Here is an 11572-nt window from a genome sequence, read left to right on the forward strand (position 1 = left end):
GATTTTGCTAGACCATTACATGGTTTGCATGATTCAGTACTTAAAATATTTTTAATAATTCCTTTATTTTGTCAGTCCCAGAGCTCAAAAAGGGGCAATCCCGTCTGAATTACTGAGAAGAATCTCGTCATTAAATGTTGCCCAAAAAGTCTCTCGTATTTGCGTTGGTCGTGATAATGTCCTTAAAAATCCATCTAAAGTCACAAATTATTAAATTCATTTGTTTCTTTAAATCTAGGTTTTCACTATTCTTCTCATATTTTGATATTGAAAATCGTCTCGAAGAGATTTCCGCAAATGCATTCTTCCGATGTTCTAATTATTGAAAGTTACACAGTCAGGGTGCTCTGTTATCCAATGTGGCTTTCTAGAACGACATTTTTACTTTCAACTGTCAAATGTCGAATTTCTCTTGGAGTTAAGTCCATTTAATCGCATGAAATCAAAAGGAAATTTGAGGTAGCTTAAAGTAAAAATACATGATAAAATAGCCAAAATCTAGATTTCCCAGATTGAGAGCTCATTGATGCACCAACCTGACGCATTTCAAGCAAAATTGTCGGTCCAATCCATCTTATAAAATTCTAAACTTTCACTCACTAACCTTTACAACCACCTTTCCAAAATGGCCCCCATGGAACAAATACTCCAAGGCTCCTTCGCTTCCTCAAACTCAAACACCTTGTCCACGACCGGTCTAATCCGCTTTTCCTCGTACCACGCCAACATTTCCTCGAATCTCTCTCTGGGTCCATTTAAAATTCCTTTTAACGTAACATTTCTTCTCAGCGCTAGAACATTCGTATTCGTGCGATCCGCACCTTCATCTTCCTTCCCTGAGAGATATCCAATGCAATTGATGAGTCCGCCGAAAGCTATGGCATCGAATGATTGGCGCAGTGTTAGGGCACCACCTGTTTCAAAGATACTGGATACTCCTTCGTCTTGGGTAATTTTCATTACTTCTTCAGACCACTTGGGATGGGTACGGTAATTTATTGCGTGATCTGCGCCGAGGGATTTGGCTTGGGCGAGTTTGGCGTCGGAGGATGATGTTATGATCACTAGACTGGACTTAACCTGCCGAACGAAAAAGACGGGGATGGGGTAAGATTTTTGGTTTACCTTCCATGTCACTGGCCTTTGCGATTTGCAATCCACTGATTGCTACTCCTCCAGTTCCTTGAATCAACAAACTTTCTCCCTTTCCGCCTGGTTGTCCAAGTGGCCTCATGCCATTAATCGCCATCCAGGCTGTTACTCCGGCAATTGGTAACGTGCAAGCTTCTTCATCTGTAAGATATTCTGGTGTCCTGACCAATCCTTCTCCATCGAATACACGATATTCTTGCAAACACCCTTCTGCCGGTAGTCCTAATCCACTAGCCATATCCTTTGCTGTCACTTGACCACGGATATGTGTCTGATTAAATATTGCAAGAACACGATCACCAGACTTCCATTTTGGGCTGTTAGATGATATGATTGTTCCAGAAATATCAGAACAAGGAACCAGGGAAGAAGGTTCAATGCCAGCAGATTTGTGATGGTTGTATAGGCCCATCATCACTTCAGTATCTCGATAATTGAGGGCTACGGTATGGATTTTGACAAGCACTTGACCATCACCTGGTGTTGGGACTGCAGATGACCCTAGAATGAGGTCCTGGAGGCCAGACTGTCGGGTGGTCCACTGCTTGTTAATTGTGGGTTGTGGCATGATGTTCTTGAACTGAAGAATTTAAGAAAATGAGGAAAGAGGAATTGATGATATTACGGAAAGAAAAGATACAAATCTAAGAAAGAAAAAAAGAAGAAAAGAAGAAAAGAAAATTTCAACCTCATCCTGACTTAAGTTTTACAAAGATACTGCTACTAGATCCCGACGAAGCCTGTTTACAACCGACCTAAGGTTATTAATACGATTGTGGGTCGGATTCTAGAAGAATGGAATCGGTACACTTGCCCCACAAGCAAAGCCTCGGCGCATGAGTAATTTTTGATATCATTACATCACTTCAAATAAATCGAATACGATGGATCCTTGCCACAAAAGGAATTGTTGTCTCGTATCTCAGGTAACAATTGCCTCCACCTCATCTTCATCATCACTACTATCTTCTCCGGCTCTCATCATTTCTAGCTCCCCGCTCAACATCCGCTGCCAATTATCCGCAAATTCTCTCATGCCACCTTCTCCGCTTGCACCTGCTTCTACCACTTCTTGTGGCATCTTGTGTGCACTATACTGCGGACTTGAAAAGCTGTATGCTTCCGGGTCATCTTTCTTTATTAATCTGAATTCGGGCATCCATCCAAGTTCCTCGACATCATCTGCTCCGTCATCTTCGTCACTACTTTGAACAGGCAATGGCGGCACTGATGATGAGTCTGCGACACCAAGTAATGGTGGAGGTACGGAAAGGGTGAGTAGTTCTAGCCAGGAGAACAAAAGAGGATCTGTCCGAGGAGCCCATGGATTTATATCCACTAACCGTACTTTGTCAAATGGTTCTGGTATATAAACATCAAATGAGAAATTGCGATCTGGAAAGCTATCTTTGAGAGTTCTGTCAAAGTATTCTTGGATTGCTTCTCTTAATGTTGGGATGAGAGGAAATAAGAAATCAAAATAGTTCAGATCTCTTTGACATATGCCAATAATCCTTCGATCCCGTACAAAACATCGAAACTCACAAGATGGATTTACTTTAAACCATTTCCGTAGAACTAGAACATATTGTATGTTTTCTTTTGTGAGGGAAGGATCTTCGGCACAACCATCAAAGGCGTGTTCTAAATCGTGGGTAATGAAGTCGGAAGATTTGAGAAGGAGGTAAACATCGTTTGCTGTATTGCACTCCATACTGTTCTGCTTTAAACTGATCCATGTTGCATCCTTTGGGGCAGACCAATTGAGTTTGGGAACTACTGATCCGCCAAGCTCAGTGATTGTTTCTTGTATTTGTTTGTGAATTTCCGAGAACTTCTCCGAGGGATCCGATTCTGTATCTGTATCTTCATCCCAACCATCGCTAGTTGAGTTGTTATTGTAAGTTTCTGGTGGAGGGAATGTAGCGATCTCGGATGGAAGAACTATGCCATCTTCCCGCAGGTATGAAAGGAATTCTGGAGTGAGGGGGATGATTCGAGATTTGAGAGTTGAGGACCGATATCTTATACCCTGTCAGCACTTTCCTAGACAGATTTGGGAAGGTAAAGTTCGTACTCTGCATGCCACTTATCATAAGAGCAGTTTAAAATGTGAGACTTGGTGATAGGTTCAAAGGGGAGTCTAGTGAGGGGTTCGGTCTCTGTGCGCGCAACTTCTGGAATGTCGGGAGCTGGCATTTTTCTTGCAAATAAGATTGATGATGGAAAGTCTGGTAAAAGCTAATTGGAAATATTAGAAATATGATGCTACTTAGGGGCGAATAGATTTGAGAGATATATGTATGGAAATTGTGAGTCAGAGCGGTTCCCTCATTGTCCCATATATCGAGGGGCAACCAATAATTTTGTATTCTGCCACGCTAGTTGTACACCGCCTGCGATATCAGCATTTGTTAATCACTTCTCCACACATCAACTTTCCCATAACTTATAAGGAACCCAGCTGTGAAGAAGACAACCAAACCACAACCTGAGCATTTTCGCAATCATGTCTTCCAATGTCGGTCTTACTACACCTAGAGGAAGTGGAACCTCAGGCTATGTCCAAAGGAATCTTGCGCATATGAGACCTCGCGATCAAGCTAAGCCTTATTCCACGGATATCGACAGTCTTAAACATAGACAACGACAACCAGATAAAGGGATCCTTGAGCATGACAGGAAACGAGAAGTCGAGGTCAAGGTTTTTGAGTTACGTGATAAGTTAGAAGAAGAAGGGTAGGTTTTCTCAGGCGCATTTATTAATCGTTGATGGGCTAATAATGGGCACAGAGTCGACGAGGAAGAAATTGTAATACAGGAAGATGCGTTACGAAAGAAGCTCCTGAAGGAGATGGAGAGAGGTAACGGCCCAAGTATGAAAGGCTTGAAGATGCATCAAGTACATGAATTGGCAGAGGCAAAAATCAAGCAGGATAATAAGTTCAGGAGTGCGTTGGGCATTTCTAAGGACTACAAGGAGGGCGGCCATTGGCAGAAGCAGGAAGAGAGACAGAGAGCTGCGATGGAGAATAATGGTGAAGGTGCTACAGGTCCATCTAAAATATGAGGACGAAGTGACGTCATACCAGCAATACACCAAGATGTTTCGACTGGAAATTACCACTGGAGAAATGGGAGGCTCCTTCAAACCTATAAGCTGCACGAACAAACGATGATGGGGGACTGGCAGGACTTGCAAGCCGCGTCGCTCTCCAATGCGCGTCAAATCATTCCATGAAGTGGTTCTGGGTTGGAGTACGGACGGACTTACTTTCCTGGCTCATAATCGGATCTACTTGTTTTCATTGATACTACCAGCGACTTTGATGCGGAACTTCACAAAATTGGCACAATGTTTAAGCTTGAACATATACTGAAATGATTCCTTCTCCATACATTAGGAGTAACGATTCCTCTCTATACATTCGAAGTTCTAAGCATCTACAGCTTGTTTCTTCTCGCTGCTTGTAATTTTTTCTAAATACCTCTGTGGTCTACCCGCTCAAAGCTTTCAAACACACAGATTATATCCGCTATATTCTGTCCATTGAGCAGACCTCTCTTGTGTTATCTCATCAAGGCTTTATTTTAATCAAACTATGGCCGATCAAATGTGTTCCCAGTCGATTATTGTCTCCCTCGAATACCAATCTTTCGAACGTCTCCCTTCTACACATCGGAAACCTGGTTCGCAAGGCCAACTGGCAACAATCTCGTCGGGGATTATTCTTCCGCCCAAGACAAGAGCTTCATTCGCTTTTCTTATTCCCACACGCTGGACGGAAGCCCTCGAAGCTCCTTCCCCCGCCACGAGTTCCAAACTTGGGAAAGGGCCACAAAGAAAGGTTAAGTCTGAGATGGAGATTAATGCAGCTGGAAGGCTAATTGCCAGATCATTGAGGCCTGTAATGAGGATTTTTGGATATTTATCCAAGGTATTGGTTATATTGAGGTTATTTGCGGCAAAACTAGACAATCTATGAGGAGCGAGATCACTTCCAACAGTTTACCAATTGTATATCGATCTTCTATGGATTGATCAATGCATGGTAGCTATCATGTGACGGGGAGAGTCTAACATTGAAAAGTAGCGTCCTAGGAATTCATTTCAGCAAGTTCCCTTTCCCAAATTAACATCTCAAATCATACCCTTCCTGTCAAGACTGTGACGAAAACCTCATCATGGGTAGGAACTGGTGGAACCACATCATGAGCTTTGCTATCAGATAATAGACACCTTAATTGATTCCGAGTATTAAAATTCTTCATATTGTTAATTGTGATTACCATGGTTCTTGGGTTTGAAAGGGAATTTTGAATGTATGGGATTAAAGTAAACAACCCCCAGGTAAAATGTCAAAAAGATACAAATACTGAATGATGGAATCCATCAAAGTCATTTGTGGGGTAGCACACCTCGGCCATTCTCTGCCATTGTTCACCAGGGGTCAGCATGAAATGATTGGTCGATTGTGAAGTCTGATATTCGCATGATTTTTAGGATCTATCCCAAACTTTCATTGAATCGGAGCAAGAAAAAGGAATTTTTCACGTCAACGCACTCAAATTGTATCGAAATACTAGACCGCGTACTGCAATCATGGGAGGTCCTAATCTCGAAGTGTTCAAAGTAAATATTACCAATCCTTTCATCGTTCAGCATCTTGGAGACCACTTCAAACCCCGCCATAGGATCACAATCTGACAGTCGAATAGTTTGGCATGTATATCATGTTTCCAATCGCAATCATGTACTACTATGGTACAAATCTCGACCAACGGTTCTCGGTCCCAGACTTCTGGCCAAAGGTTGAGCAAACCAATCGCATACCGTTTGAGAAGGATGAGATCAAAGCAGAGCTAGAGAGATTAAGGCAAAAGAGGCTATATTTGAGAGAGCAAAGGCTGCGGGGCGCGAATGGCTCGAACGGGGAAGAGAAATGATGAAGAGGATGAATATGATGAATATGATGGGGAGATAGCAAGAGGGTGGCGCGAGGGGGAAAATGGCGACAAAGACATCACATGGAATGGCCATGGCATAGAATTGGTTACGAGGCAGGCTGGCGTTCAAGGGGCACATATGGGGGCTTATCGTTCAGGACCGTTTGCAAATTTTGCTCGACTTGGAAGTTGAAAAGGCTGCACAGGAATTATTCGTCTAGAATTGGGGTCGAGGGGCGAGGAGATGCTTTTTTATGGTACAAGACAAGTGCCACCTCTGTAAATCTAGTGTACACTCTACTTCTGTATATGTCTAAATCAAATATATACCCTTCTCAATCAGTCTAATCCACTGACCAAATCTTCCCATTGTCCATCTTCAATATTTCCCTGTACAATGTTCGCATATATCCCCTGAACATCTGAATTATCTCTTGCAGACTCAATGAAGGAAATGAGCCTATCTGTGGCGTCTCCTGCATCAACTGGCACATTTGTATCCTCATTAGGATCCCAGAGAATATCCGAACTTGCGATTTTTATGTCGAATTTCTTCTGCAAAGCATCTCCGGCTGCTGTTACCATATTCGGCTCCGTCCAAACAATGATATTCCCCTCATCGTCCACCTCTAAATCTTCGGCCCCTGCTTCGATCGCCTCATCCATCACATCGTCAACTCCCAGGTTCTTTTCGTCCTTCTCGAATGTGACGCATCCCTTTTTCTGGAACAGATATGCTGTAGGTGTAACAGTTCCCCCATGAGTTTTAACTAGATGTCTCAAATCCATCATTGTCCGATTAACGCTGTCCGTTTCGGCTTCGATTATCAGAGCAACCTGCGGCGGCATTATGCATTCTAACGTTGCTTTCTGCAGCGCGGCTCCAGTTGTCGATTTTCCTTGGCCACGAGCTATGGCAGTTTCCATGGAAGCTTTCGGGAAACCAGCTATGGCAACGTGAGTATTTGCAAATATTGATGCCAGGAGGGAATGTACCCCGTTATGTACCTTTCTTCGCAGCCGCTAGAACAGTCGCCAGTCTTGGGTTTATGTACGGGTCGGCTCCATGTACTTGTATAGCGAATTAGTATCATTCAGAAAAACCAATGGCATACCAACTTACATTTTACAGCCAGCGCAATATCATGCGCAATGATAGAGCGAGCCTTGGTCTTTTTCGCATCTACAGCTCCTTTGTCATGTTTGATTTTTGACCAGCGATTGTGACCCGAAGACACCACTGACGTAGTGGAAAATTGTAAACATTTGGAACAGATGTAATCACTTCGAAGGAAAGGTCTAAGACCTCTAGAAAATGCTGGCATGTTTGTCATACCGAAGACGAAATTTTATATCAGGTCTGATTTCGAGCTTTGAAAATAAATATTGTTGTGGCTTCCGATTGGCTGAACTTCGATCGTTGTCGCGAACACTTGTAAATTGGCACAGTACAGCAAAGGAGCGTGCAACGAGGCCAGAACCACTCCACGAATGTCCAAATTCAAAAGGGCATTCCAAACAATAGATACAAAAGATATTAAATAATGTCATCGACAGGCCGACCGAGCTCCAAAAATGGCTCAAGTGAACTTCCAGGCAGATTAGAGCCATCTTCCACCCCAGAGCTCGATATCAAGAAGCTCCAATCCCTCCCATCAGAGCAACAAGATTTATACCTCCTTAACTTCGTCTCGACGCTCACAAAACATGTGGAAAGCCTGGAGCCAGACGACTGTACGGCGCAGCAGCTTTACCTCAAGAAAGAGCTCTTCCAAATACTCAATCTCGCAGCTCCCCCTCCTACCAGAGTGATTCGAAATAATTTGGGACGATGTTTCGCACATGTACTAGGCAAGGGGGACAGGAAGCTGCTTTTCGAAACAGTAAATGATCTGGTCGGAATAATCAGTAATGGAAAGACGAAGACGGATGGGGATTTCAGAACGAAGCATGCAGCTGTTTACTGTTTAGGAGATGTCTTCGCAGCCGCTGGAGACAGCGCAATTGGATTACATTCTTTAGCATGCAGTGCGTTGCTGAAGCTCTTAAAGTCCGCGCAAAACAATGCGGGCCTACGAGCCGCGATATTCAAGGCTTTGAGTAAGATTGTGGGAATGGTTTCGACAGGCATGGACGACACAATCGCGAAGGATATATGGAAACAAGCCAGGAGTTATGCTTCAACTGAAAAGTCGGCATTGGTACAGATCGCGGCTTGTAGATGCTTAAGAAGTCTGTGTAAGTTCACACAGTATTACGATAATTCAAGCGATTTTGAAAGTCTGAAGTCGACGATTTTCAAGACAATAGATTCGCCGAGCGCATTGGTTCGACAGGCTGCCGCAGAGTGTTTCGCAGAGGCATTGGTGAAAAGCCATTCGGAGGAGGCTCCGCGAGATAATGATATACCTATGATCAAGAAGATCAAAAGGACGAATACCACCAAACGTTCATCCGTAATAGCTGGCCAGGGGCTTGATGATGATGAAATGCCCTCGAGGCCCGGAACTCCCACGGGCAACAAGAAGAGCCAAGTACTCGTTCTTACACTTCAAGAGATTTTGAAAGTCTTGTCAAATCAGTATATCAAAATATCTACAACTAATAGAGCTCGCGCTGGCATAGCTGTTTGCTACAATCGGATATTCAAAAGCATGAGCGAGAGAACTGTCGAAACGATGTATATGCAGATTGTGGATCATTTTACTGTGGAGCTTTTGAGCCATGCAAACATTACTTGTAACAGATATCGTTTGTTGAGTACACGGAAATTTGTGCAAATCATCCTAGAAGATGTGGTCGGCCACTCCATACTTGGTGAATCTGGGCAATTGGACGCTGCAAAGGCCTTGGTCAATGATATCCTGAAAAATTACCCGCAGGTGATCAAAGAAAGAGCTGAGCCTTCTAAACATACACTTATTGCCACACTCAGCGCATTGGCATCGTTAATTAAAACCTTGGGATCTGCCGCGAATGTGATTGCAGAAGGTTGTAGGGATGGACTATTACAAGTTCTTCAACATCCAAGTTATACGGTTCAAATCTATACCTCATATTGTTTACGAACTTTCACATTGGCCTGTCCACAGCAACTACTACCATGCCTCACAATATGCATGAACAGTGTCAATCGAGAATTGAACTTGTTGAATACTGGAAGAAACTCGCCAAGGCGATGTGTGGGATACGCTAATGGATTGTCTGCGATGATTAGCACAGCAAACTTACAGCCGCTTTACGGCTCAGTGGACGTCAACAGTCGCGTGCTTTCTCTCGCAACTAATCTTCTTAAATCCAGTAGCAAGTCGGAGCTGCGTGTCTCAAGTACTCAGATACAAGTAGCATGGATACTTATTGGCGGGCTGATGTCCTTGGGGCCGAATTTTGTGAAGATCCATCTCTCCCAACTACTTTTACTATGGAAAAATGCGTTACCAAAGCCTCTTGCTAAGGACAATACTTCCCAACGAAGCTTCCTCGAATCTTCCTTCCTCACTCATGTTAGAGAGTGTGCACTTGGCTCTATTTTATCATTTTTGCAGTTCAATAGCCGTCTCCTGACGGCAGATGTGTCAAAACGAATTGCTGCCATGCTTACGAACACTTCAGCATTCTTGAAAAGTCTCCCATCCAAAAAATTGTCGGATGATGTTACACAAAGATTGACTCCATCATTGCAATTGCAAGATCTGGACTTGATGGTTCAGCGTCGTGTTCTTCAATGCTATGCAAGGCTAGTTACACTTAGTCCAGTCGGTGGAAGTGAGGCACTGTTACAATCTAATCTTCTCACACTCGCGGTATCATTCTTCGCCGATCCTGAAAACTATAGTCCAAGTTCTTTATCCTCATCAATTGCGAGCTCGGCTGGCAACTTCGAAACAGTGTGGGATGTTGGGGATAATTCTGGGTTTGGTGTCACAGGACTCGTTCGAGGCTTCAATGTGCAAAAGTTGGCTTCTGAACAAGAAAATGGGTCTCGAGATGACTGGATAAAAGAAACGGGATCAGATATTGATATATCAAATGTATTGCTATCGCCAATTTGCAGTTCGCTTGAGCACGACTCCATTTCGCTGTACTTAGGTGATATTGAAAAGGATAATAGTTTACCAGACCCACCCGCTACAGAGGTCATCAATATAGCCATTAGGCTATTCGCAATTGCTTTTCCGATAACTCCTCCGAAAATCCAAGAAAGTATATTAGAACAAATTGCCACGTTCTTATCCACAGGCGCGCTTCAACGAGATCCTGGAAGGAAGGCTGCCATTAATGTCAACATTGCGACCGCATTATTTTGCGCACTGAAGGTGGCCGTGAAAGAGACATCATCTCCTCCCGGCGATCTCACCAATTCTGCTGTGGAGAAGCTCATGCAAGAAATCCTGCGGTCATTCGTCATTCATCAAGATCAATATGTACGGAACATTGGTTACGAATCCCTAGCTCGACTTTGTAATATCTCTGGTAATGCATACACCAACCAGGAAATCAAATACCTTATTGATACCATTGTGAGCAACCGCGAGCCGAGTGCAAGAGCTGGTTGTGCAATGGCATTAGGGTGCATTCATTCCCAGGTTGGAGGAATGGCAGCAGGCTTTCATTTGAAGACTATATTAGGGATACTTATGTCCTTGTGCAACGATCCGCATCCGACTGTTCATATTTGGGCCCTTGAGTCCCTATCACGTGTCGCAGATTCAGCTGGTTTGACATTCTCGGGATATGTGTCCAGTACACTCGGCATGCTATGCCAATTGTATGTTTCAGACACACATAATGAAGAAATTTCTTCTTTGGCCACTTCGAATCTAGAGTTAGAATTGTCTACAACTGCGGTCATTGCGCGTTGTATAGATTCTTTGGTCAATGTTCTTGGCCCTGATCTTCAGGATATGACTAAAGCACGGGATTTAATACTTACAATGGTAGGACAATTTGGCGCAGAAGAAAACATTCTAGTCCTTGCAGGAAGCTTGAAATGCCAGGAGCATCTGGCCCTTTATGCTCCAGGTCATATGGAATTCGTAGATTATGTTATTCTTCTCCAAAAAGATCTCAAGTCGGACGTATCATTACTTAGAGATATTGCGATTGATGGTCTGTACAATCTCATGAAACGCAACTCGGAAGATGTTGTCAAAGCAGCTGAGACTGGATTTGAAGATCAGTTATGGCTGGCTTTGGATTCGGATCCTGCACACGATGGTATCAGAAACGTTATTCGAAATTGGTTACAACAATCATGTTTAACTGAAACGCCACGATGGCTGCAAAGATGCCAAACCGTCCTGTCGATGACAAGGCCCAAGGTAGAAGATTCAACGGCCATAACTTCAAAATTCATGACTGATCTTGAGCAGCAATCTGAAGACAGTCGGAAATCCATCTGCATCATATAGAACTTCCTGTTCCGAAAGTCGCTCCGACTCTTGAAGGACCAATCGATTATCAGGCCCGTTCG

General features: G+C 43.5%; 6 protein-coding genes across 6 annotated transcripts; 3 read left to right on the forward strand and 3 right to left on the reverse strand.

The window, feature by feature from the left end:
• Positions 1–606: 606 nt before the first annotated feature.
• On the reverse strand, positions 607–1720 carry SS1G_08952 (hypothetical protein; the record flags this gene model as incomplete). Its single annotated transcript, XM_001590138.1, has 2 exons — positions 607–1064; positions 1126–1720. 2 exons carry the CDS (start codon positions 1718–1720, stop codon positions 607–609), a joined length of 1053 nt encoding a protein of 350 aa, XP_001590188.1.
• A 354-nt stretch (positions 1721–2074) lies between these two features.
• Positions 2075–3351, reverse strand: SS1G_08953 (hypothetical protein; the record flags this gene model as incomplete). Its single annotated transcript, XM_001590139.1, has 2 exons — positions 2075–3176; positions 3230–3351. 2 exons carry the CDS (start codon positions 3349–3351, stop codon positions 2075–2077), a joined length of 1224 nt encoding a protein of 407 aa, XP_001590189.1.
• Positions 3352–3661: 310 nt separating this feature from the next.
• On the forward strand, positions 3662–4222 carry SS1G_08954 (hypothetical protein; the record flags this gene model as incomplete). The annotated part of the gene is made up of 2 exons (XM_001590140.1): positions 3662–3891; positions 3946–4222. 2 exons carry the CDS (start codon positions 3662–3664, stop codon positions 4220–4222), a joined length of 507 nt encoding a protein of 168 aa, XP_001590190.1.
• Positions 4223–4754: 532 nt separating this feature from the next.
• Positions 4755–6099, forward strand: SS1G_08955 (hypothetical protein; the record flags this gene model as incomplete). The annotated part of the gene is made up of 4 exons (XM_001590141.1): positions 4755–5060; positions 5255–5341; positions 5657–5785; positions 5872–6099. The coding sequence occupies 4 exons, from the start codon at positions 4755–4757 to the stop codon at positions 6097–6099; spliced, it is 750 nt and encodes a 249-aa protein (XP_001590191.1).
• Positions 6100–6438: 339 nt separating this feature from the next.
• On the reverse strand, positions 6439–7026 carry SS1G_08956 (hypothetical protein; the record flags this gene model as incomplete). Its single annotated transcript, XM_001590142.1, has 1 exon — positions 6439–7026. One exon carries the CDS (start codon positions 7024–7026, stop codon positions 6439–6441), a length of 588 nt encoding a protein of 195 aa, XP_001590192.1.
• A 617-nt stretch (positions 7027–7643) lies between these two features.
• Positions 7644–11510, forward strand: SS1G_08957 (hypothetical protein; the record flags this gene model as incomplete). Its single annotated transcript, XM_001590143.1, has 2 exons — positions 7644–8337; positions 8410–11510. The coding sequence occupies 2 exons, from the start codon at positions 7644–7646 to the stop codon at positions 11508–11510; spliced, it is 3795 nt and encodes a 1264-aa protein (XP_001590193.1).
• Between the last annotated feature and the right edge of the window lie 62 nt (positions 11511–11572).

The sequence above is a fragment of the Sclerotinia sclerotiorum genome, genomic scaffold (genome assembly GCF_000146945.2).
Source record: "Sclerotinia sclerotiorum 1980 UF-70 scaffold_12 genomic scaffold, whole genome shotgun sequence".
NCBI classification, from domain to species: domain Eukaryota; kingdom Fungi; phylum Ascomycota; class Leotiomycetes; order Helotiales; family Sclerotiniaceae; genus Sclerotinia; species Sclerotinia sclerotiorum.